Genomic DNA, 27,947 nt, shown 5'->3' with positions numbered 1-27,947 from the left:
ACGTTATACGTTGTAGTCCGTGCAGTTTAGGTGGTAAGAGTCAGACACACTTGTGAGCTGGTGTGCAGAGAATTCACCTAGTTAGTCTAGAAAGCTGGTGCGCCATCTTTATTGTCGTAATCCTTTGACCAGGCTGTATTTATGAATACACACACTGAATACTAGGGATGGGTACCGAATTCGGTACTTTTGAGGTACCGAACCGAAACACGTCGGTACTACCGAGTATCGAATCAAGTGAGAAACCAAAAAAAAAAAAAAAAAAAAAAATTATAATTATTTTTTTTTACTTTTTTTTTTACTTTTTTCTTTTCATGTCAACGTTCACACGCACAATATATGCTTACCTAGGATTTGACTTGATTCAACAACAAAGCAGTCGGAGCAATGACAAGCCGAAAACTGTCGAAATTGTAGTTATTTGAAGTTTGGATTTTTTTTTTTACGACTGAGGTAGGTAAATTAAATTTCTTGAGACTAAAGTACCGAAAAAAGGTACCGTTGGGTACCGGTATCGATTCACAGGTACCGGTACCAGTACCGGTATCGGTTCAAATGTGAAAGGTACCCATCCCTACTGAATACTGAAAGCTATGTATGGGGTATATTGAGCAAACTACCATATTGGATTCAGGAAATAGAAAGGTTGTGATTATTCAGCATTTATATGTCAGACACGCGCAACAGATGACAAATCTGTTTTGAATCCTCTGGAATGTTTAATTGTTTACTGTTTATTGCCTGCCTTAGGAATAATATTAGGAATAATAATATTATCAGACTTTAGACCACCATTTCTATGCATAATCTGGGGGATATTTTTGTTTACCTGCATATTCACAATCAACTAATCACAATCCAATAAAATATGAATGTGAGATTAGGGCTGGGCGATATAACGATAAATATCACGATATATTTTAATAATCGATATCGAATATCGAAATTAAAAAAAATCGAAATAATATTTTTTTTTACCTGCAACAGGGCAGTTTTAAAACCAGAGACAGTGGACAGACTTGTCTTTCTTGCCTGCAACTTAAAGTAATGGCTTTGCTTGTCCAAATGACAATACTGACCAAATTGAGATTTATTTCTCTCTTGTCCATTTATTTTGTTTGCTTTCTAATTTAAAATACATTTTGAAACCGTCTGTACACAGTAGGCTATGTGTGCTAGCACAGTGGTTCCCAAAGTCGGGGTCGCGACCCAAAGGTGGGCCGCGAGCAGCCACAGATGGGCCGCGAGATGATTTAAATTTTTTTTTTTTAATTAATTTTTTTTTTTTTTAAACATTTTTTTTATTTTTAATTTTTTTATTTTTTGTCAGGCCACTGAACTTAGAAGCAGGCCAGGACAGTGTTTCTAGTTGTATTCTAAAATTCTATTATATTGTATTCTAAAATGTGACTATATGGTTTTATATTAACTTAATAAATAAACAAAAACGAAAAATCTACTTATTTCAACGAACATTTCAAACTAAATAACAGATTATGCACATAAAACGCTGAAAACAACCGAAGCAACAATAGTATTTTAATGAGGCTATTATTATTATCATTATTATTTTGCAACAAGTTAGCCCTCTCATAAATAGCACATATAAATGAATAACTAACTTGAACTAACTTAATAGGATTGAAGTGATATTTGGCTTAAAAAATCGGTCGCCTGACAAAAAAAAAAAAAAAAAAAAGCCAGACGATGTGCATTGGGCCGCGGCTCTCTGACGCCTTATTTTCTGGGCCCCGGCCTGAAAAGTTTGGGAACCCCTGTGCTAGCAGAACTAGACTCCAGTCACGGTGCACATGTGCGGTGGTTTGTCCACCAAAAAAGCGCCAAAAGATCGAAAATAAACTAGCAGAGCCAGAACTGTTCAACTCCCCTGGAGCCACAGCCAGCAGAGAAGCCGGTTTACTTTCGCTTTTAAACCAGCTGCAGCCTGAGAACTGGAGTGTGAGGGGATGTAACACTAAAGATGGCGGCAATGACAAAGAATTGCTGCAAAATAAACATACATCTGTTGTTAAAATGTTTTTTTTTTTTTTTTTTTTATACTTATAACAATTCGATAATTATCGATATCGAGAAATATGATAACATTATCATATCGTTATCGCGATGTGATTTTTTTCCATATCGCCCAGCCCTATGTGAGATGGTTGAAAAAGTTATATGAATTAGGCTACAGCATTTACATAACCAGACCTGTGGTACCACAATATCCGACAGCACAAATACGATTTCCCAAAAGTGATGAAAATAACATTAAAACGTGCTTAGTATAATGAGATGCATACTCTTCTTGTCACTACACAGCACATAAAGGAACATGCCAACATTTTGGGAAATTAGCTTACAGTCTTCTTCAGAGTCAGACAAGAAGATAGATACCAGTTCCCTCTCTGTACGTTCAGTAGAAAGCTATCTGGCTGCAAGCTAGCCTAGCTCAGCACAAATTAATCAGAAACTCTGGGGGAAGGTGTTTCTGGCCAACAGCTAGGCTAGCTGGTCCGTATCCACTTCCAGTCATTTGTGCTAAGCTAGGCTAGCTTGCAGCCGGAAAGCTTTCTACTGATTATTTCACCGGGAGAATGCAACGCGTACAGAGGTTCACACTATCTCCCTGAGTACCTACTGAACACAGGCAACTCGATCGACCAGTAGGAGTCGCTATTGCAACAACGAGGACTCCGACACTGGCTTCCCACCCACGAACACTGCCAATTATGTTCGTAGGGATGAGTGACCAAGCCGGCGGTATCGCTGCTGGGAATTGAACCCGCAGATAAACATATTTTCACGGTCCGTTTACTTTTTTATTTTCTACATTTGTTTATTTTCTACATTTGTTTATTTTCTAGTGTTCTTGTAAATAACTTGCTTTTGTTTATATTCACATTTCCACCAAGTAGACGTTGTTTTATGTTGCTGTTCTATGGTCTACAAACTGAATACATTTCCTACCTCATATAACCATTGCAAAGTCAATTTCCACTGTTTTCTTTGCTCTGGCAGTGTACCATACGTGTTGAGTTTCACTTTCAGTTTTGACGAAGTTATGTAATGAGTCCAACCTCCTTTGATTGACAGGCAGTTAGCTTGTTGCCAGAAAGGGCAATCTTTTTGTGTTTTACATCAACCCTGTGCTCGTTTCCGTCTGTAGTGTGATATTAAAGGGTTAACCTTCTGTGATGTGGCAGTGAAATGGTTAATGAATTTTGTGAATCCTGCAGGCATTTTAATTATTCATGTTAAATTTTTTGTATGATTAATTTTTATGATTTTTTTATCCACTTTTTCTCCTCTTTTTTCTATTTTTCTCCCATCCAAATTTAGCCGTGCCAATTCTCCCCTCCCGTCTTGAACGTTGCTCGCATATGCCCCCCACTGGCCGGTTGTAGGGAGGATAGAAGCCTTGCATCACATGTCCCCTCCGATACATGTGGAGGCAGCCTGTCACATCTTTTCACCTGCCAGCGCGGACTCTCATTTGGCGAGGTGTAACGTGTGGGAGGCTCACACTACCCCCGCCATTTTCCTGTCTCTGCTGTGCAGGCGTCCCCCAACCGACCTGTAGAAGTCGCTGTCCACAATGTCCAGATTACCACCCATCGACTTCCACTCGCTAACTCTGCCAATTTTATGATTAATACAAATGCTAATCTCTCCATTCAGATTGAGAGATCTGATCCTTTATTGTCAGCTGACGCAGAACATTGCTTCCCATATACCACAATATACTATGTTAGGTAGACCTATACACTTAATAAAGATGAGGCCACTTAATTAGGTATACAAGTGTGTGTGTGTGTGTGTGTGTGTGTGTATAAGAACATTATCAGAACTGTCCTTGACTAAAGAAATTCTTAGTTGACACTATTGAGGACGTTGTCGACTAATCAATAAGTTAGTTTTCCCTGTGCAATAAGATAAGATAACTGAAGATAAGATGTTCCTTCACGTCACTTTTGGGAAATCCAGATGTCATAACTTGGGAGGAGCTTTTTAAAGTGCCTCTTTAAATCTCCAACTGAGATAATTTTGCAGGTAATAACTAATTCAGTATGACCCCCCCCCCATAAAAATCGACTAGCCTAATTGGTTAACAAATTTGTGATCGAAGACCAAACCAACCAATTAATCATTTAGTCGATCAGCTAATAAATGAGGGCAGCCCTAAACATTACACAAATGACAAAATGCATAATACTGTATAACAATAAAACACAATCAATACATCCGGTATACTGCACAGCCATTTTGCACACGGTGTGTAGAAACTACTGATGATTCAGCAGCTTACTGGAGGAGAGGAGAAAAACGATATATTTTTTAATTTGCATTGGAGAGCCTGAGGTGCCTTCTGGGGGGCAGGAGCTGATAGCATTAGAACGTGGCTGTGTGCTCAGAATGGAATGCTGCTCAGGTGCTCGTCTTAGAGCAGATCCTGAGGTGAGATTTTTCTTTTATGTTTTGCTGCACTGAACTCCCATTATACCATACAGTCATACCACACGCATCACACTGTGATTGAATTTTTTTTAAACGTTTTACCCACACTTTAACCCTTTCTGCGCCAAACCCGAGATTTCTCAGGTTGATCCTTTTCTCTTTTTTTCGATGTTCCCATTCTAAACACTCACGTGGACCTGCCTGTGTCTCCCTGGCACCGCTGCCTATGTTAAAATTGCAATGACGATCGAATCCCGATAGGTGGCAGTATCGCCTACCTTTTGAACTGAGTCTCTAAGGTGTCTCTCAGTGCCTCTGTGCCTCTGGGATGGGTACCGAATTCGGTAGTTTTAAGGGTACCGACCGAAACACGTCGCCAACGTCGGTACTACCGTGTATCGATTCACGTGAGATCCAACGGTGCCAATTTTCGGTAATGCAAAAAAATTCAATAAAAATAAAAGTCCGATGACGTCAACGTTTTGTTTACGAATGATTTGCGCATATGCATATAACACGTCATATCTCGCGATCTAGAAAAAAATACTGGATTATTTTGAAAAGGGCCGATGTTTGGCGTGGAATAGCGCACAAGCGAAAGTATGTAGAAATGAACTGGTTTGTCAGTAGAGATGTTCCGATACCATTTTTCCCTTTCCGATCCGATTCCGATACCTAAGCTTTGGGTATCGGCCGATACCGATATTTATCCGATACCAGTGCATAAAAAAAAAATTTAAAAAAAAAATTATATAAATTATACTTTTATTTTTTTTTTTCAGATACTGTTATACTGTTTTTTAGTAATAACTAGAACGTATAGTATTTATTCAACAACAGGTGATTGTATAGATTTGTATTAGTATCATTAATCAATGAGTATGGGCTGCAGCACTGCAGATATACCCTACTCCAATGATCCACACGGACATTAAACGGTGTTGCACTCGCTACTCAGTGGCTCTGCAGATATACCCTATTCAGTCTGTAAGCTAGTGGCAGATAGAACGTTCATGTTGTGGTTTTTGATGCAAAATAAATATTCAACATTCTCTTTTGAAACTCCGCCTCAGACTCTTATCCTTTGGCACTTGCTGTACTTTGCTTGCAGGTCTGCAGCCATTATTGCTGGATTATGTGAATAGCACCAACTTTAGACACAGTAACGTTATCAAGCTAAGCTAACTGACCTAGCGCATCTTCCCGCATTGATAACGTTAGTAATAGTCAGCTAACGCTAGTCCGTAGCTACTTAACTTAAATACAATTCACCGTGGGTGCATTATTGTTGATAGACGGTCACGGACAGTGTTAGGTCCTGGAGAAAGGACAGGCGATCATCTGATTTGATGTAACGTTAAAAGCGGATGTTGTTCCAACTAGCTATCTTTCCAGCTAATGCTATCATAACACCAGCCAAACACAGCCCGATTCCCGTCCGAGCTCCCCGTCACACCGCACTGTCGGGGACAATGGAATTTAAGAAAGTGTATCTGCTGTTAAAATGACACAGCATCACACTTTAAAACATGTTCATTTTATAATCCTCACTCTCCGCAGGACTCGGCAGGAGATAAATTACATCATGGGATCGGAGGCTAGAATTTACGTGTACTCGCCGATACCGATACCAGCGTTTTAGGCAGTATCGGCGGCATTTCCGATACCAGTATCGGTATCGGAACAACTCTATTTGTCAGTGTTGGACTATAAATAGTGCCTGTCAAATGAGCCATACTATTGTCTCCATAGCTATAATATAGAATATACGATGGGTCCGCAAACATCGTGAAAATGGTCAATAACGCTGGCGCCATTGAGTAAAGATGGGAAAACAGCGTGGCAGTCAATGAGTTTTCTTTATACGGTGACCTTTTTTTCTCAAATTCTGACATCATAAAATATCGCAGTGTTTATAGTAATCACGATATATTGAATTGTAACCTCTGTATGACGATGGGCATATCGTATCGCTGGATTCTGCATCAGCTGAGTGGGTATGATGACAGTCAACTCAGCAATTTGTCAATATGTAAAAAGCTGCATCAGCATAGCACTGGAACCATTGGATGAAGTGGTTTGCTTCACACCCTTGGCTCACTGCCACGGTAGTGAATGATGTAAAGGAATAAGACAAAGTCACCACCTCCATTGTTGCAGGGGGGGGGGCTGAGAGAGAGAGAGAGAGAGAGAGAGAGAGAGAGAGAGAGAGAGAGAGAGAATCTCAAATGGGGACTGAAACTAGGATTATTCCTGCGTGCTGCATGGCTTTGATGCCAGTTTATCATTCCAATGAGCATATGCTCACGTGCAGTTTGTACATGCTGCGGGGGGGGGGGGGGGGGGGCAATTAGCAGCTTCCCTTGTCATCAGTCAGCCTTTATGAGGTCGGGTCAATTATGGGTTAAGAGCTGGGCGCATGTTTCAGGAAGGTTATACCCACATGGAAATAGAACATTACATTCCATCAGCCCGGGTCGTCGTGGTCGTGGGGATGGGGTGAACCTTATCTCAGAAAAACACAGGCTCTTATTTTATACAGCGAGTCAGTCAAATTAATAGAAAACCCAGGCTGTCGGCCTTCTTAATGCACACCACGACTCATGGAGCATCTCTGGCTAAAATAAACCCAAGCAAGGGTTTTTATTTACAAAGGCAGTATCGGATGCACTCATGCCAGAAATCGCTGCAGGGAGCGGCATTGACTCACATCCAGACAGCCAGCTGCCATCCGATCGTATATCACGTTGTTTTTTTTATGCTCGACCTGATCTCGACCTCTGGGCTGTGATCCTTTATTTACGCGCCTTGGTTTCTCTAGAACAGGCTACTGGAAGAGGGTCTGCAGAACAAATGAGAAGCAGACTGCTCTGCCGTTTGTAACAGATGGGAGACGACCTCCAGGCTTTAGATGGATAATAAGGTGCTGGCCATGCACATCCCGTCAGACAACGATAAACAAACATGAAAAGGGCGCTTCGCCATGACAACCAGACGGTGACGTGGAGGAGGGGGGACGTGAGGCTGTGCAACATCCAGCACCTTGCACCTCATCCTCGTCCCACCCTCCCAGCTGATGTGTGGACTGTGGAGAGAAAGTCCTTTTGTTTGGTAGCTTTGGTTGTGTGGAACGTGTCGTGAAATATAACTAATAATATATACCAGCGTGTAATGGTGGCAAATCCTGACGTAATGAGATATTTCATTGATGACAGAATGGTCTTTAATTAAGGCCTACCGTATGTGTCAGAGTAGCAAGAGTAATATAGGGCGTGACACATTCTTAGGATTGTGTGTGTGTGTGTGTGTGTGCGTGTGTGTGTTTGTGTGTGCTTTAAGATCAAAGTGCATGCAATAATCTAGTCAGCATTTTGCACAACTTCCTCAGCAAACCATATTTCCATATTTATTTCAAGCTCAGTTATTAAGTCTCAATTCTAATTTACTCTTAATTGATTCACTCAGGCCTAATCATCATTACCAACAGAGTGTGTATGGGATCGTTGTATGCATGCCAGAGGAACAATTCTGACAATAATGACCATACCAAGATAGATAGAGCATTAGCCTACTGCTAGCTTGACACAATGCATCCTACTTGACAGCTGCTGTCATCTTAATTAACAGAGAGTGACAGATGAGACACAGGCTAGCCTAGTAGTATGCACTTGCCAATGGGATAGACGGATAGTATGAACTACAAATGCAATACATTACATATATATCTGTCCATATTATATACTGTGCTTCAAGAGGATGGAGAACAGTACAATATAAAAAATATAAAAAATAAAACGTATCGGCTATTATTGCATACAATACATATATCTTTCCACGAAGTTGATCTATTCTGAACTGTTGGCGCACTTGAATACAATCCAGCAACATCAAGTCTACCTATATTTGCGACAATGCAACACAACTTTCTAACTCGCATGAAGAAGCCTGACTTATTTTACCTTCTTCTGAAGCAATGTAGCCGGACGAGTTGCTTTGAGAACGGAGTTAAAAGGCTGAATACTTCCGAACAGTCTCGCCGGGACTTTGGCGACTATCCGCAACGAAGCCATCGCTGCTGCATCCAACCGTTAATAATCCCCGTGTGTTGGCATCACCTCGCCGTGGGACTATTTTATAGAAAATGTCGTGGCAGCAGAGCCTCGTATATTCCAGCCAGGTAGCAGCGTGTAAACAGAGCTGCTGATAGCGGCAGAGAGGCACAGTCCGAGATAAGCGCGGACCATTTCCTCCTGGCGTGCGTGTGACAACAAACGCGCTCGCGGCTCACCGCTCAGTGCCAGACTTTGTTCTCCTTCCATTGGTGGGTTTGACGGCTCCAGTTGTAAAGGGGAGGGGGGTACAATAGGATGATTGCAGAACATGACTAGGAGATAGCTCATCATAACTTAACTATTCTGCATGGTTAATTTCTGCAAAGAATGTACTAGTTTGGCTGCATTGCAGATGGAGTGCATTTCCCACACACAGTAGCCTAACCGTCTATATACAATTATGTCAAACTAGACATGTGCTGATTGATTGATTGATTGATTGATTGATTGATTGATTGATTGATTGATTGATTGCAAACTTTATTAACAGATTCGATTGCAGAATGGGTACAATAATATAGTACAGCTCAATACACACAATTGTTAAGGGGATGCAGACCAGAGAAAGACTTTCGTCTTGTTTACATCAGGGTCCCCCATTTTCAATTAATCAGCTGTCCATAATGTGTTCACAAGTAGGATATACATATTTGGCCTGATGGTGGTGATAGAGGAAAGGTCATCATAGGGTCACCAACATCAAGTTCATTGTATAAGTGGAATGTCACATTCACAAGTAGAATAATGCATTTTTGGCCTGGTGGTGGTGCTAGAGGCTCTAGGGGTCGTGACTGTGAACATCAAATGAGAAAAGATTCAAAACTAACTAAATCGAGATACACTAATTAGAATATTAAAAGCTAATTAAATAAACTGATCATTTTAGTATTACTGCAGTAGCCTGGGCCATTTCAAAGTGACTTCAGGATAACCCTACAAATTGTGTGTGTGTATTGCGTGTTTGTGAGAGGTAGATAAATACAGGTAGGCTAATGTCAATCTCCCTCTATCATCGCCTTATACACACAAAGAAAAAGTCTCAATCAAAGATTCAGTTATTGAAGTTAATTAGACTAATTGATCTCGCCTCGTTGAGTTTTCAATCAAACTGACTGATTAATTGGTGCTGAGACTCAACATTAATTGATGAAAAAACGAGCCCTGGGGTCAATGGCGCCCTTTTCTCTGGGCTTTCATTTCCGACTAGGAGCAGTAGTCATGGCAGTCTAAGCACGGCCCCTGGAAGAAGGGGCAAATTGCCCACACTATTGAATCCAAGACTGCAGGTCGTTCATGAATATTTAAACATCTCTAAGATGAACCTGAGCCATGACACGCTGTGCTGATTTAACAAGTCTCTTTAGTCTTTACAAACTAGAACCTAATGCATTTGGTTGTCTTTCTAACCTGTGGAGAAGCAGACAGCAGTGGATGCTATGCAGCAAATTAGGTGCCACGTCTAGCAGGTGTCCGGCAACACAAAATGTATCCAGACTCACCTTCTCTAGCACGCATACATACACGCACGCACTCCCCCTGGCATGAAGAGGAAAGCTAAGCTCTGTCCTGCAGTCCTCTCCAAAGGAAACACAAGGTAAGAGTTTAGGATGTATACCAGAGCTGAAACGCCACACGCACAGTCTGTGTGAAAACTAGCTTCAAAGTAAATGTCCTCATGTCACACACAAATCTTGTTATATAAAAAAAAATAATGATGTAACGTGAAAGGAGAAAGAGCATGAGGAGGGAGGAAGAAATGAAGGCTAGCTTTTATGAGTATGATTGTGTTATATGTGTAACGGTTGTGACAACGTCACCTTAAACTTCGATGGCCCGAGTGGGAGTCGAACCCCGGTCTCCCACACCGCGGGCAGCAACACAGACCGCTATACCAAGAGGTGAATCCACTTCTAAGTAATGTGGGTTTATGCGTCTTTTGAGGATGTGAAAGTGAGTTTAACCCATAGCACCGCTACTCACCCCAGCCCTTCTTGACTGCGCTTCACGATACCATCCGTTACACTCACCCTACTCCACCCAAGGCATCCGGGTCACGGCACCATTGTAACGGTTGTGACAACGTCACCTCAAACTTCGATGCCCGGAGTGGGAGTTGAACCCTGGTCTCCCACACCGCGGGCAGCAACACAGACCGCTATACCAAGAGGTGAATTCACTTCTTTGTACCGTGTCTATGTGTCTTTTGAGGATGTGAGAGTGAGTTTAACCCATAGCACCGCTACTCACCCCAGCCCTTCTTGACTGCGCTTCACGATACCATCTGTTACATATGAATAATTTGTGCTCTTCCACCTGTACCGTCCACACACCACTGAACTGAAACAGTGGGATTGGTGGGATCCTAGTACAATAATGTGATCAACAGTGGTGGAATGTAACTAAGGCCAGTCCTTCGTATACCAGCGGCCATCAGGCTCCACAACAGCGGGCAGGGACCGCTGCCAGCAGCCGGAGAACTAACGGCAGCAGAACTCAAGAACTACTAGGAATGTCTGAGTGATCACTGAGTGTGTCTGACTCCCATCTAAACGGACTACAACGTATGACGTATATCACGCCATACATACCTTATGCATAATGCTCTTGTGTATACTGTATACTTACTTACTCATAGTATATTTAGATTCTAGTGTCTATTGTAACCATATTTATTGTAATGCATAATATAACTGATAGGGCATACAGACCCTCATCTGCACCTTTGATTACACTGCCTACTTGCTCATAATGCGTATACTCAGAGCTAATTATATTGTTATATTGTTTACACTGCATATTTTTCTATTTTTATGTTTCTACTGTACTATAATTTTATTACCTGTATTATGTCTTCTACTATTACCATGTACCTGTACCTCCCCTCCCCCATGCTGCTATGATGCCTGAATTTCCCCTAGGGGATCAATAAAGGAATATCTTAACTTATCTTATTTTTAATCAAGTACTTCGAATTTCGAGCTACTTGTATTTTAGTATTTTCATTTTAGGGAACATTATACTTTTACTCCACTACATTTCAAAGAAAATATTGTACTTTTTACTCCACTACATTTATCTGAACCCATCAGTTACTAATCACTTTGAAGAAAAATATTTTGCATAGAAAACAAATATATGTATGTATTCACATTTGAAGCCTGCCAAGCCTGTGTCAAGAGGACGTAATCAGAGCTAAGCAGCATAACTGGATCACATACCACTTTAACAAAGCCTTTAATCAGAGCAGCATAACTGGACCACATACCACTTTAACATAACCTTTAGAGGTCAATGGATCGAGGGTTGAACACTCCCAAGCACTGGAATACACAAACGTCATGTAGAACGCATACTTTTACTTTAGATACTTAAGTACATTTAATAGCAAATACTTCTCTTTTACCTTTTAGTGTGCTTTACCTCCTATATTTATTTCAATCATACATACATTTTTTAAGCCACTGTTTATACTGTATATAGTCCTGTATAGTGTGTGTACATCGTGTCCCATATGTTACTTTATGTTTATAGTGTCCTATATGTTACTTTATGTTTATATTAGATCTTTTTTTATATACACCGTGGGAAGGGGGAAACGCAATTTAATTTCTCTGTATGTCTTGCACATTATGAGAAGCGACAATAAAGCTGACTTGGACTTTGACTTTGACTTTTTTACCAACGTACAAATTTTTCTGAGTAATTCCACTTTTACTTAAGTGAAGGAACTGTGTAATTCTTCCACCACTGGTGATCAATAACAAATCCTTTGGGTAAAGGGACTGCATTTTTTTTCAATGTGAAGCCAACCAACCAATACGTTGTTTCAAACACATTGACTTGATTGCCCAGTAAGTGGAAAACTCATCTCTCAAATGTACACAACAGACTATCTTCCCACACAGAGTTTTCCAGCAGTCATTTAGTAATTTCTCTCTCACTGAGCCCTAGCTATATTCCTCGTCAGTACCTTGCCTTGAGAAAGACAAGATCTAACCACATTGAAGAAATGTGCCCTGGCCATTTACTGTGTCATTTGCCAGCCTGCCCTCTATCCATCTTCCCTCGGCTCTGCTGAATTTGTTTTCTCTTCTTGCCCCCAAGCTGACCGAGCAGCACCAGCATTCAGCCAGACTTGGTGGATGGAGTTATTTATTAGGAATGTCTGCCAGCATGTATACTAATGACTCGGCCTGTGTGCCTTGGGGGAACGAAGCTGCTTCTTGATAATTGAACGTGAGGACCCATGGAACATTCGTCAGTTCTGTCACCACAGTTAACTGTAGGGTCCTTTCTTACTGCTTCTCCGTGTGTGGAGTTGCTGGGCACAGAGTCGGCTCCAAGACGGGCTTCTCTTGTAGATGGTTGCCTCTCGGCTTTACCAACTCTAATAACGAAGGTTATCCTATAACCCTAGTTATATGAATACTGGCTGAGCGTCTCGCTCTGCCATTATGAGATGTCATCTCATGCACCTATTGTGCACGTGAAAAAGTTGCACATGCACGTCACTTGCGCGTGACCACGCCTACTCCCGTCTGTGCCTACAAGACACAGGAAGTGGTCATGTCCACGCCCTTCCAAGTCTGAATTCCATGCGTGAAAAACATCCAAGGGTCCTCAGGGCGCTGAAGAGCGAGATGCTCAGCCAGTATTCATATAACTAGGGTTATAGGATAACCTTCATTATATATTCATAATTACTGGCCAATCGCGTCTCGCCATTATGAGATCAAAAGGGGCAGAGCGGACACGTGGCCACGTCAAATGCACCCAGCCGCGTGCCTCCTCACCAAAACAAAAAAACATGAACATATCAGCCCAGTTTTGGCCTCGCTCCATTGGCTGCCTGTCCGCTTTAGGATCGATTTTAAATTAGCCCTAAATGTTTTTAAATCACTAAATGGCACGGCTCCTCCCTATCTGTCCGAACTCCTGCACCGCCACACCCCCCACCGATCCCTCAGATCAGCTGACCAGCTGCTACTGGTGGTGCCTAGAACTAGGCTCAAGACTAGGGGAGACAGAGCTTTCTCCACCGCAGCGCCTAGACTGTGGAACAGCCTCCCCCTCAGCGTACAGACCGCCCAGACCGTGCAGGCTTTTAAATCACTTTTAAAAACCTACCTGTTCTCCTTGGCCTTCCCCCCCACTTAATCACCACTAGACCCCTGGCCCTTCTATCCTCTTTGTTTTACTGTGTCCTACCTGTTTTTATTACTTTCATTGCTTTACTATGTTTTTAATCTTATATCTTGCATCATATTATTTTGTTTTTATTACTGTCATTGCTTTATTATGTTTTTAATCTTATATCTTGCATCACATTATTTTGTTTTTATCAACCTGCCTGTGAAGCACTTTGGTGCCAGCTGCCGCTGCCTGGTAATGTGCTATATAAATAAAATTTACTTGACTTGACCCCCTGAGGGCCCATAAGCCCCTGCAAGGGAGGAGGGGAGTCCCGTCCACCCGCCCGTCCTAATGAAGGGGGGGAGGCAGTCAACTACAACCAATGTGTGAAAAAGGAAACCAGTGACCCTAGAACGCACAGTGCAACACCCACACACACCTGCTAGCCCACCTGATGGCGGGATGCAGGAGAGGTCCCGGACCTCAGGACCGCCTGGGAGGCAGAGCCCCCAGTCATGTCCATGAGGTAAAACCTAACAAAGGGGCCTGGGGAGGACCAGGAGGCCGCAGCACAGATGTCCTCCACCGAGGCCCCCCCCAACAGGGCAGCGGAGGCCGCCACTCCACGAGTGTGCCCTGCCGCCTGCGGGGGGAACCTGTCCAGCCAAAGTGTAGCAGAGGGCAATGCCCTTGCACAACCAATGTGACAGGTGTTGCTTGGACAGCGCCTTACCCATGTGAGAGCCACCGTAACAAACAACAGTTGATCGGTAGCCCTGAGATCCTGCGTGCGACTAAGGTAAACCTTCAGTGCACGGACAGGACACAACAGGTGAAGGCTCGCCTCCAACTCACTAGTGTGAGGAGGAGGGTGAAACGCCTGAAGCACAATATCCCTGGAGCGATAAGAGCTCCGGATATTCTTTGGCACCAAGGCCGGATTAGGCCTCAGAGTCGCACTACTATCGGCCCAAATAGACAGGCACTCTGACCGCACCGAGAGAGCAAACAGCTCACCCACGTGTTTAGCGGAGGTGATGGCCAAAAGGAACGCGGTCTTAAAGACAGACGATCCAAAGGCGCCTGCTCAAGAGGCTCAAACGGGGCCCCCAACAGTCTTTCCAGGAACAGTTGGAGGTCCCGACTCGGAGACAGAGCATGTTCCACAGGCTTGAGATGCCGTGCGCCAAGCAGGAAACGTCTCACGAGAGGGTGGCTGAACAGTGTTCTGCCCTCAAAGCCCACATGACAAGAAGATATAGCTGCGGCATATACCTTCACTGTCGAGGCCGACCGCCTATCCAGGATAGACTGGAGGAAGGACAGAACCAAGTCCAGGGGGCATGACACCGGGTCCAGGCCCCCAACCTCACACCACTCTCGAACCATACGCCACTTCCCTGCGTAAACCGCGGTAGTGGACGGAGCGTGCGCGTTCTGGATGGTGTTAACCACAGTAGAGTTAAGACGCATCCCCTCCAGATTCACCCTTTCAGCAGCCAAGCCATTAGAGGCTGCCCCAGAACAGGAGGCGTTCCGCGTGCCTGAGAGAGAGCCCACGGTGACCACGGAACAGGCCACAGCGGGGCCACCAAGAGCTGAATCAGGGCCGGGAACCACACAGCTGTGCCAGGATCAAAGTCCTGCGCTCCTGACGTACCCGCTCCAACAGCTGAGCTATCAGGTGTATGGGAGGGAACGCGTACAGAATCCCGGGCGGCCATGGACCGAATCGGCCGAGAATATCCTCTTGCCACCGCTCTGAGAGGGATGCCCACATAGACCTTGAGCTTAGAATTAAGCCCAAGTACTCCACCTCTTGACTGGGAGGGACCATGGGACCATGACGATGGCCTGCTTCGCCACCAGAGAACGAATCTCATCGGCCAGGGCTGTCACTGCCGCAGACTCTGACAATAGAGTCTGTACCAAACCCAAAAACAGAGGGTGGGGGTGTGCAAACTGTAACACAAGCCCCGCCCTCAGCGCTCTCTCCATCCACACCGACATATGGCACTACTGTAACCATACGTGGTAAAAATCCCAAAGCGCCCCCGCCGCCAACTGGCGCCGGTTCGCTAAGAATCGTAGACAGGTGGCCCGGTCCCTCCCACTGTGCATTGCAAACCCCGGTTTCGCCAACCGTGCGAGCAAGGTGTCTCGCGGAGTCGGGATATCGCACCCTGACTCTACCAACAAGGCAATCGCACCCAAGGGGGACTCTGACAAAAAGGGGAGGTCTGATCCGGGGGGAGCGCTCATCACCCCCGGTGAATGAGGTAGTTCCCCCGCTGAGCATCTTCCTGGCTTAGCTTTCTGGGGACAGCCTGCTCTGCGGCTGGACATGCATGGTGTGTAGTCCGCACGGTGCCCGATAGGGTGAGTCCCTACACACCGTCCCTGTAGTGATATTACTCCCACCCAAATTACACGTGCCTGACTGACCACCGTGGGATCGGAAGTCCGGACGGGGGAGGCACTAACGTAAAACCCGGCCTGGCAAGGATGGCGCTGGGGGAACCCATGCTGCGACCTCCTGGGCCTAGAGTTCCCCTTCTGACAAAAATTTGTAGATACAGGGAACTCTGCTCCACCGTCAGATACAACACCAGGCTCACCAAACACAGACGCAGGCCGTGTGGTGCAGGAGCCTCTCATTAGTACAGCATTCTCATAGACAGACCCAGGCCTAGCTAGCAGCTGGGTGTCAGCCCCTGTCTCCATGAGAAGTGATATGTGGGGCCGCTTGCGCTTCACTGGAAGAATGCGGCCCGCAGCCAGAGGGGACACAACAGAGACCTGAATCCCGTAGTGTAGCGGGGGGGAGTGAACGGAGAGCGTGCTAGACACAGCTAGATGGCAACGTTTTTTTAGGGCGTGCCCATCTAATACAGCCGATCCCTCGGCCGCCGAGGCTGTCGGCACCGTGATAACCTGTTCTCTTTGTGTCCAGGTTATCCCAGGCAGGAGACACACTCGCCCCTTGGCGTCGGCTACCGGGCGGGATACCGCTCTATCATGTCAGGACAAAGGACCGATGTCACCCGCTTCTCTAAGCACGGCACACCAGTGGCGGCTGCTGACCAATTCTATTTACTAGTGAAGCACTGCCTCACTAGTAGTCATGCAATAACCTCCACTGCGGCACACCTGTCCTGAGCCCTGTCGTCAGACCGTCCACCCGTGTAAGGGATGAATGAATGAAAACTTTATTAACAGATTGCAGAATGGGCACACTTACCACGGTCCAATACACACAACTGCTAAGGGGTTGCAGACCAGAGAAAAACGTTTGTCTTGTCTACATTAGGGTCCCCCATTTTCAATTCATAGATTCATAAATGCATAGGGTAGACAAGCCTCAGATACCGTTTGACCTACAGCAATGTAATGGTTAAAACGGTGGGAACTGAACACAGCCCCGGCGGGACAACACGTGGGAGCAGCGTCCCGAAAAGCAACAGAATTAGTAGTAGCTGCGCGCGCCATGATAAATGGAAAAACATTTAACAACGTGTCACATTCATCCAAATACACAGCCCCCCACGCCATCACACCGCCCGGTCGTCACACGGGACAACCAGCAGTAGTGAACATTGTAGCTAAGGGGCTACACAACCCTGACTGTATTGAGATATGTTAGATTAAACCACTACTAAAGAATATTAATTTAGCCAGACAGTACAGTTACTCAAAATGGCGGACACTCCATTAACTGCCCGGGGACAGGGATACAAGTTGAACAAGCATCAGTTTAATGTTAATAGTAAACATACATAGTATATATCACGGTTCTCCTTTAATAATAGAATGTCAGTGCAACAAAGTCAGCGGTAACGATAGTTCCTATACTACGGATACTCGACCGGTGGAGCTCTGAATGGAGTGAGACGAAGCGAGGCGGTACAGGGAAAAGCAAGATGGTGGCTGGAGACGGTTGGTTCTCTCTAGAGCTCCTGCTCCAGAGAAACTGTAGACTGGTGGGATAATCCTGTCGTCGCTGGGAGAAGGGGTCTCGTACGGAACCGGTCCTTGTATTCCTAGCACCCGATGGCAGGGTTAATAGCTATTAATCCAAAAGCCTGTTGGCATAGATGATAGCTAGTTAGCTCCGTTTGTACGTGAAGCTAACCCGCAGGCGGTCTCCAATGAGTAGTTATATCCAAACGTCGCTGGGTTTAACTATAAGTCTCTCCACGTTACTTCGCTTACACAAGTCACTATACTGTGCCAATAATGGCTCGACAATATTATAGTGGTATCTAATTAGCCATGTGGCTCTCTATAACGATACACTGCTCTCGGTCTGTGTACAACTGCACCAGACGTCTTCTCTCTCGCTCTGTTAGTTTTCCTGTAATGCTGCTGCTGCACGTCTTCTCCCCACACACTCTATCTTATTTCCCTGTCGACTCAGCCTGTTCACCTGTACAGATCAATGCGCTCTCTCGATTGGCCGGGCATGCCTAGACATGTTCTGAAACATGTCTAGAGGGGGCGCGCGCCTGGCGCCTACAGTGTTAAGAATGGGACATATACAATAAGGCGAATGATAAGTACTGTTAGGCAAACAGATGACGTAAAGATATATATCTTATATATATAAACAATATATAAGTTATACAAAATAATAAACGCAGACTTTCAGTGTTAATCTGGACCTTCAGAACAAACATGCTAGTACCAAAGCCTGCCGGTGTCGGCCCCCCTATCTGAGCACAACGTGGCTCGACCGGCGACCGTCCTGCGTAGTCCGTCTGTCCACTCCCGAGAATCGAGGACAGACAGAATAGGGCCGACGTTCCGTCTGGACGCGCCGAAGAGGGTCCGGGGGCTGGCGAACCACCGGCGAAAATCCAACCTTGTTTAATTTCTCCTTTCGCTTCACAATAATTTCCACTGGTTGAAATGCATAATGAACAATCTCACACTGGAAAAAGACGAAGAAGGGCGTGGACGTGACCACTTCCTGTGTCTTGTAGGCACACATGGGAGTAGGCGTGGTCACGTGCAAGTGACGTGCATGTGCAACTTTTTCACATGCACAATAGGTGCATGAGATGACATCTCATAATGGCAGAGCGGGACGCGATTGGCCAGTATGAATATATAACTTCTGCTGGAGTGAGAAGGATTGTTTCCTTGATCTCAGCAGAATGGGTTTCTTTGTACTATATCATCATTATCATTATGCAGCACAAGTACAGTACAATGAAAAGAGGTTTGGCATCCAACCAGAGTGCAAATGTAGCAGTAAAGTGCAACAGCAATATACAATTGAATATACATTAAACTGGATATAAAATATATTGTAGGAGCCATTTCATTTGATTAACTGGTTGCCTCGAAAAATGGCACCATGGTCCTCTATTAATTAGGGTCCAGCTGTGTGTGGAAGCACGCCAGAAGAGATACAGATTTTCAACCACTCGCTCGCTCCACACACACACACACACACACACAGCGCAGATTGAACGAAAGATTGAATGAAAGACTTTGTTTAGAATCATTTTGAGTTTATTTGAACCCCTTTGCTGCGCCTGTTTGTTTTGAAACCTTTTAGTTCAAGTCTTGAGCCTGTTCTTGTTTCGTTGTTTGCCCTTTTATTATTTTGAAACTTTTACGCAGCTCCTTCTATAAAATCAACCGGTTCTAATCCATCAAGATGCAACAATCAACAACATCAAACAGTGAATAACAAGACAGCCCAAGTCAAAGTGAGCGCGTTGAAGACGTATCCTGGCATAGATTGGCATATTGGCCCTACATATATAAATGAGTACTACTAACCAATAGTGCTAATCAGATGTATGTAGATACAGGTATAAAGACACTATAGTAGTAAGTCGTATTGGCCAGCAGCGTAACTACTAAGAGTAGGTAAGGGATATGTACAGATATAGATACAGTATACAGTATCTGCTGATAGTCATTTAGCTGACGCTTTTATCCAAAGCGACGTACAAGTTCTGTACGACAAGTCATCAGGAAGGGCACAACTCTATTAGCTGAGTAACAATGTTCATCAAAGTGTTGAGTGCTACAGTGTAGGTTAGTTTATTAGGACAAGTGCATGACAGTAAGGTTAGTTAGGGTTAGATTATTTTTTTTAATTTCTTTTTTATATTTCAGATAAGGGTTGAAGAAGTGTGTCTTTAGTCGACGGCGAAAGATTTGACGGGTTTCGGCTGTCCTAACTGGGGTGGGTAGTTCATTCCACCATTGTGGGGCAAGGACTGAGAAAAGGCAGGTTCTCCCGGAGCTTGGATAGGAGTGGGTCTGAGACGGCCAGAAGATGCAGAGCGTAGGGGTCTTGAGGGTGTGTAGTTAGAGACCATTGACCGGAGGTAGGCGGGAGTGGTTCCCTTTGCCGCACGGTATGCCAGGTTGAGGGCCTTGAAGTGGATTCGTGCAGCAATGGGGAGCCAGTGCAGGTCCCTAAGAAGTGGGGTGACATGGGCCGACTTCAGTAGGCTTGAGATCAGGCGAGCCGCTGCGTTCTGAATGAGTTGAAGAGGCTTGGTGGCAGTGGCCGGGAGGCCAGCAAGCAGTGCGTTGCAGTAGCCTTGGCGGGAGATGACTGTTGATTGGACGAGGAGTTGGGTGGCTTCTTTTGTCAGGAAGGGGCGGGTCCTTCTGACGCTCAGGAGGAATCTGCAGGTTCTGGTTGTCGCTGCGATGTGAGCGGAGAAGTTCAACTGGTCGTCGAGGACAAGACCAAGCTTCTTGGCGGTCTGGGACGCGGTCACAGCTGCATTCTCGACTGTGATGGAAAGGTCGGTCAGGGGGGAGGATTTGGCCGGCAGGTGGAGCAATTCTGTTTTGCTTAGGTTCAGTTTGAGGTGGTTGGTCGTCATCCAGGCGGAGATGTCGGACAGACAGGCCGAGATCCGCTCAGAGACGTGGGGGGGGCGACAGGGTCCCTCTCCATGACACTTGGTAGGAGCGGTCATTGAGGTATGATGTCAGCCATGTCAGCGCAGAGCCAGCCACTCACATTCCTGCGAGGGACGCGAGGAGGATCTGATGGTTGACTGTGTCGAAGGCTGCAGATAGATCTAGGAGAATCAGGACAGAGGAGAGGCCTTTCGCTTTTTCTAAGTGAAGTGCCTCTGTGACTGCAATGAGGGCCGTTTCTGTTGAGTGGCCAGTCCGGAAGCCTGACTGATTAGGGTCTAGGAGGTCATTCTGTAAGAGCAGTAAGTTGGTTGGATACAGCATGTTCAAGTGTTTTAGAAAGGAAGGAGAGAAGAGAGACAGGACGATAGTTGCCTATGACGGTGGGGTTCAGGGTTGGTTTTTTTATGAGCGTTGTGACTCTGGCTTGTTTTAGGGAGGTGGGGACCACCCCTGAGTTGAGGGAGGAGTTGATGGTTGCAGTTAGGAATGGGAGGATGTCTGGTGCTATGGTCTGGAGGAGTGGGGAGGGTAACTGGTCCAGCTGGCATGTAGTCGGACGGTTCGACATTACCAGTGTCAGGGTCTCGGCTTCTGTAATGGGAGAGAAAGATGACAGAGTGAAGGATGAGGTTCTCGATTCAGTATTTGGAATGAGTGGGGGTTGGGAGAAGGAGCTGCGGATGTTCTCCACTTTTTCCTCAAAGAAGATCGCAAAGTCTTTGGCAGAGAAAGATGAGGGAGGAGGGGGTGGGGGGGGAGTGAGGAGGGAGGACATGGTAGCATGCAGTTTGCGAAGGTTCTTGGCAGAGGCCTCGATCCTATGGTGAAAGAAAGAAGCTTTGGCATTAGTAATGGTTTCGGAGAATGTTAACAAGAGGTTGTGATATGTGTCGATGTCAGCAGTGAGGCGTGACTTTCTATACTTCCTCTCAGCCGCTCTCAGGACCTGTCTTTGTTCTCTCACTGCATCCGTCAGCCATGGACTGGGTGGGGAACGGCGGGCAGGTTTCTCAACGAGGGGACAGAGCTTGTCGAAGGAGGTTGCGAGGGCTGAGAGGAGCGTGGAGGTTGCCATCTCTGTGGGGAGAGCAGAGAAGGTGTCACTCAAAGGTAGTATAGGATAGTATGTCAGAGGAGAGGGTGGAGGGGGATAGGGAGGGCAGGTTGCGTCTGAGTGAGATGGTTTGAGTTGGGGTGAAGGCCTTTCGGTTAAGCATGAGAGTTAGTGAGAAGGATATGAAGGAATGGTCAGATACATGCAGGGGAGTTACCGTGGTGTTAATGATGCTGGAGTTACGGGAAAATATGAGGTCCAAGGAGTTGCCTGCTTTGTGGGTGGGAGGCATGGCAGTGGGAGTCAGGTCAAAGGATTGTAGGAGGGTGACCACTGTGTCCGACTGAGATGAGTCAGGCAGGTTGAAGTTGCCCATTAGAAGGAGGGGGGTTGTAGTATAAAACTTTTGGATTGATATGATGAGCTAGCTGGACAGATATTCAGGAGACGAAGGTGAAGTCAATCGATGGTATTTATTGACAGGAACACAGAGAACGAGGAACAGTCTGGAGACCACATCCCTCCATGGGGGCTGTGTGGCTCTAGAATGATGACACAATCATGGCTTAAATACTATTTGGGTTCCAAATTTTGCGAGCCAATGGTTAAAAATGATGATCAGACAGGCTTGGTCGTATATGGTAGTAGTCTAAGGATGAATCTGGTTTGCTCCTCATAGTATAAACCTGGCCTGTGCCTGGATACAGCCATGCATTAGGTCACACAGGTCACACAGGTCAAAGTATTCTGGGTTCCTGGCTGGCGTCGTCACTCGACCCACTGGCCACATGCAGCGTGACGACCAGAGGAGCTTAGATAGAAGAGCTTAGAAGATATTAGATATTAATGATTATATTAATGAAATATCTATCAACCCCTCTTTTGACATCATTAAATATGTCAACACAACAATAATTCATTAATAGACCTGTACCTGTCGATCATTGAACACATCATAAGAAAACTAAACAACAGTTAGAGAGGTGAGAGAGAGAGAGAGAGAAGAGGGGGGGGGCGAGAGAGGGAGAGAGAAAAGAGAGAGAGAGACACAGATTTGCAACTTTCAAAAGAATTACACCTAACCCTGAACCCCCCTTACTCAGGTGCACCCCTTCTGTTCGGATGCATTCCTCCCCTTACTTAGTAGATCCTACGTCGAACTAACCAGCCTTGGCTGCCTTGCATTCGCATGCAGACCCCCTACCCCCAATAGAGGTGCATGCAAGTCTCCCTTCCCAGGGCAAAGTTCTCCTTTTTGAACGAGAAGTCCCTGTTCCAGAGTGCAGCTCTAAGGCAAGATGTCTCTTCTGGTGGTCTGCCTCAGTGTCTTTGGCTGTCTTCTCCGCCTCTCCCCAGCTGGTACCCCGTCTCTTCAGCTCTGCCTCAGTGTCTCTCCTGCTGCTGTCTTTCCTGTTCTCGTCGTAGATGATCTGTACCAGGCTGTGGTGTTTGGCCTTGCTGCATGGAGGAGATATGGGGCTTAGCTGACCCCTGCGGCTTTAGCTGCCTCCTCCTCCAGCCTGTAGGTTGGTCTCCACGGAGGACGGCGAGGGCCGTCTGCTGGTGGTCTGGGTCTCTGACGTCTGAGGGGCTGCTGCTGGCATCACTCCCCTGAGAGAGCCCTTTCTGACCAGCACAGACTGCCTGCCGACCTCCCTCTTTGCCACAGACAGCTGCTAGTGAATGTCTGGATCTCCTTGCAACATCTCTTTGCCATTCTCCATGTTTCCTTTCCTTCTGATGTCAGGAGTTCTCGTTTTGTTACTGAAGAAAAAGCACCAGCTGTCCTTCTTTTGTGTTCTTGGTCTGTCATCTGGCCCAAATCCATTTGATAGTATAAAACTGAGTTCTTTGGATTGATATGATGAGCCAGCTGGACAGATATTCAGGAGATGAAGGTGAAGTCAATCGATGGTATTTATTGACAGGAACACAGAGAACGAGGAACAGTCCTGGAGACCACAGCCCTCCATGGGGGCTGTGTGGCTCTAGAATGATGACACAATCATGGCTTAAATACTATTTGGGTTCCAAATTTAGCGAGCCAATGTGTTGAAGTCAGAGGCTCTGTGTAGGATTGTTGGTAACTGTCTAACTGCATATATAACTGTTTCCACTAGAGGCCGCTCTAGGCGGAGCCACTCAGGAACACCACCAGGTGGCGAGTATAAATATAGATGTCTCCTCCCACTCTTTCTCTTTCCCCCCAGCCTCTTAGTGAGAGGAGAACTATAGAACTGCTGCTCTGCCATGTGAATAAATAAACCACGCCAGTTAAAGGCTAAAGATAGAAACCATGCCTCTTGACCACATTATTGTCGCCCTATAGCCGGATTCTGTCAACAGGTTATGGGCCCAGATAACGCCGGGGTGAAATAATAAGGGTAGCAAGCTTAGCTAAAGTATAGGCTAGTTTAGTGTTATGTACCATGAGCTTGATTACTCCTGTGTCACTGTGCATGCAGGTGATGGCTGCTAATTAGCTGATTGCTGCTGATTGGATACCTGCCTGGCAGCTCAAAGGCACTTGCTGACCCACACATGCACTGTCACAGTTGCTAGAGGAGATGGTTGAAGCAGTGTCTTTTTCCCTTTCTACCACTTTGATCTTTAGTTTGTGCTAGTAATCTTAATTAGAATAGTCTTTTGGTGTCTGTGTGCACTAATGTTGCTTCCCTTTGAGCCAGGGTCGTAACAGTTGGGCTCTCGTCCGGGAGTGAATTTGGAAACAAATACCCCTAGAATCTTTTTTTTTATTTTTTATTTTTTTGCATGGTGTGTCGTGGTGCTGTAGTGTGGGTAGTGATCGTTACATGTTGTAAAGTGATTAGTACCATCTACTTGTCTTGTACCATACCATATACTTGACGGGTGGATGGTCAATATGATCTTTGGCTGGTAGCAGGTGTGGTTGAAGAGGGTTAGGTCTGCTTTAGCTTCAGGGTAGGTAGGTTAGGGTGCCAGGAAATACAGGTAGTGTGTTAGGGCCTGATGTCGTTTTTTTTTAGGGTAGACATGTGGTGGGCCTGGCAGTTCTTCGTTTGACTGCAGTTTAGATGTAGAAGCTGTAAGAAGTCATATCAGGTTATAAGGGGCACCTGTTTGACTTTGTTTGTTATTCTTTTTATTTTGTTTTGAGTGTAACTCAGTGTTTGGATAGCCTACCTGTTAGCACCTGACCTCCTGCACGTATGACACATCTACTTATTTCAGGGTGGTTTATTTTTTATATTTTTTTGCAAACTAGAAAGGTGCGCTCAGTAGAGCACACATCTCCACCACGTTGCACGCCGATCACACAGGCGGACAGGCACAAAAGCTGACTGCTCTCCTTATAGTTATTAGTGTTAGCATTAGCGTGTTAACACTAACAAGGGGTGCTTCAGTGGTTCTTCAGTGGTTCTTTAGTGGCTCTTTAGTGGCTCTTTAGTGGTTCTTCGTGATTCTTCAGTGGTTCTTTCGTGGTTCTTCAGTGGTTCTTTAGTGTTTCTTCAGTGGTTCTTTAGTGGTTCTTCAGTGGTTCTTTAGTGGCTCTTTAGTGGTTCTTCAGTGGTTCTTCGTGGTTCTTCAGTGGTTCTTCAGTGGTTCTTCAGTGGTTCTTTAGTGGTTCTTCAGGTAAATTGTGTGTATGCTAGGGTGCTTTTGGCAGTTTTTGGTAACTCTAAAGTTAGCAGTTTGTGTGAGCAGTTTGTGGCACTGGTGCAGTAAGGATGGCTTCCATTAAGGATTTTGATCACCCTTCTCATGAGATGTTGGAGAGGTTTTCCAAAGAACAGCTTCTGGAGCTTGCTGTGCACTACAAGGTGGAGCTTACTGCCAGTGAGAAGCGTTTGAAACCAACTGCCTTGAGTGCTTTGAGGGTTTTACTCATTAGGGAGCAGGTGCTTGTGGCGAGGGTGGAGGAGCCTCTTTTTCTGACGTGTCTCCGCTACTATCTGGTGTGGCGGAGGGTGAGTGGAGGCTTAGAGAGTTAGAGTTTAAGGAAAAACAGCTACAGCTAGAGGAGAGGAGAGAGGAGAGACAGCAGAAGGAGAGGAGAGAGGAGCGTGAGCTTAAGGAGAGACAAATGTTGCTGGAGCACGAGCGTGCGCAGAAGGAGCTTGATTATAAGCATGCTGCCTTGCAGGCGGGTGCTCTGCATTCAGAGTCGCGTTCCGGTTTTGATGTCGGCAAAAATATTAGGATGGTGCCTCCTTTTTTTGAGAAGGATGTGGATAGGTATTTTCCCCTTTTTGAACGGGTGGCAACCACATTGAAGTGGCCTAATACGGCCTGGACGCTGCTGCTGCAGTGTGTTCTAGTTTGTAGGGCACAGGAGGCGTATACTGCTCTGTCCCTTGAACAGAGTGCTGACTATGAGCTTGTTAAAGCTTCCATATTGAGGGCTTATGAGTTAGTCCCAGAGGCCTATCGTCAGCGTTTTAGAGGCTATCGCAGGTCGGAGGGACAGTCGTATGTTGAATTTGGAAAAGAGAAGGAGAACCTGTTTGACAGGTGGTGCACCTCTCAGAAAGCAGAGTCAAGAGAGCAGCTTAGACAGTTGATTCTCCTAGAGGAATTTAAAAGATGTGTTCCTGATACCGTTTCCACTCATCTAAACGAGCGTAGGGTATTGAAGATAGGCGACGCCGCTGTCTTCGCTGATGAGTTTGTGTTGACACACAAGTCCGTCTTTGTGGAGGAATACCGTGTTGAGTCCAGGGGTAGGCATCCTTTTCAGGGGGGCCGTTTCCCAAAACCTGTGTCTGCTGGTCAGTTTACTTCACCTCCTAGGCAGGGTGGTTCTGCTAGTGCATTCCCAGATGGGATTATATGTTTCTACTGTAAGGAGCCTGGTCATATCGTTGCTGGGTGCCCGATTCTTGAACAGAAAAATGTCAAAACTGTGGCTCTGGTAGAAACCGTATGCAGAACACCTATGCCAACGTTAGAGGGTGATGGGGCAAGTATCAAACGTGTGGACAAAGAGCTCGAGGGCTCCTCAAGATTTATGATGGATGGATTTGTTTCCCTGACTGATGCACTAGAGTCCAAGCAGGCTATAACAATTTGGAGAGATACCGGAGCTTTTCAGTCCCTCATTCTGGAGGGGATTTTGCCGTTTTCAGAAAAGTCTTCATTGCATTCCGGTGTCGTTGTTCGTGGCTTTGGAGGTGGATTTGTGGATGCACCTTTGCATGAAGTCACACTCAACTCTCCCTTAGTATCAGGCAATGTTGTTGTGGGGGTCTCACATCCCCATAAGAGGGGTGTCCTTCATTCTAGGGAATGATTTGGCTGGTGACAAAGTGCTGGCTACTCCAGTTGTAATTCCCATCCCTGTGGTTTCTGAGGTCCCTGATGAGCTGGCACAGAAACATCCAGGAGGGTTCCCTGTGTGTGCTGTGACACAGGCAATATCAAAGGACAAAAGTTGTTGATACTTCAACTTGTGACATTACACTTAGTGACACATTCTTTGTTGAATTGAAAAGTGAACCTGTTGAGAATTTTGGAAAGCACACTGTGGATGTACCTCTGCATAATGATTTTCTTGATTGTGCCTTTGTGTCAGGCCCGGTGGTGGAACCAAAGGTGACATGCGTGCTGGATATGCGTGTGGCAGGAGATGATCTGGCAGCGCAGTGTCTCAAGGTCTTCCCAGCCTGTACGGTGGCTGAGGCCACGAACGAATTGGAGGATGAGTGTGGGAAGGATGCTATGAGAGATGCTGTTGATTCATGTGACACCGTTCTAGTTGAAGAGGCTACAAGGCCTGGCTTAGGCTGCCAGCCTTCCCACAGTAGCTCTATTGTTCATGATGTTTCACTTGTGGTCAGGGATGGTCCCAGTATGTCAGTTGATGATTCTGACATTGATTCACGTGTCCACACTGACTCTCTGCCACGCACTAGGTGTGCTAGTCAACCTAGTTACCTGTGTCCTGTACAGCAGGAGCCGCCTTCACGACCTAGTCTGATGAGTGGCAACCATTTTGATCAGGACAATGTTATTTTGTGTGACGCCATTTTGGATGGTATTCCAGACGCTTTTGTGACTGATGTATTGCCATGTTCCAGGGACGGTGGGGCTGTACCTGAGGCGGTGCATCCTACTCTGGATGTTCACGGTTTGCAGTATCCTGAACTGCCAGTGCCAGGTGGGATGGATATGGGCGCTGTGGTGGTATCAGAGATCTATGATTTTTGTTTTTCTGTGTTCTGTCCTGTTGAGCGCAGTGAGCTTAGCTCTCATATTGATTTTGGTTTGCAGTCTCTTTTTGACAGGTCGGTATCGGTGGAGGGGCCTGT

At 45.7% G+C, this 27,947-nt stretch overlaps 1 protein-coding gene across 1 annotated transcript in view; it reads right to left on the bottom strand.

The window, feature by feature from the left end:
- LOC311232297 (calcium uniporter protein, mitochondrial-like) overlaps positions 1 to 8,708 on the bottom strand; it is a 75,800-nt gene extending 67,092 nt beyond the window's left edge. Inside the window, exon 1 of the mRNA XM_084319048.1 lies at positions 8,418 to 8,708. Within this exon, the coding sequence (XP_084175174.1) occupies positions 8,418 to 8,528 (111 nt within the window). The 5' untranslated portion in view covers positions 8,529 to 8,708. The remainder of the gene's footprint in view (positions 1 to 8,417) is intronic.
- Between the last annotated feature and the right edge of the window lie 19,239 nt (positions 8,709 to 27,947).

Source organism: Notolepis coatsorum (genome assembly GCF_963971535.1).
Source record: "Notolepis coatsorum genome assembly, chromosome: 7".
Taxonomy (NCBI): Eukaryota; Metazoa; Chordata; class Actinopteri; order Aulopiformes; family Paralepididae; genus Notolepis; species Notolepis coatsorum.
This window is presented reverse-complemented; position numbering and strand designations above follow the sequence as displayed.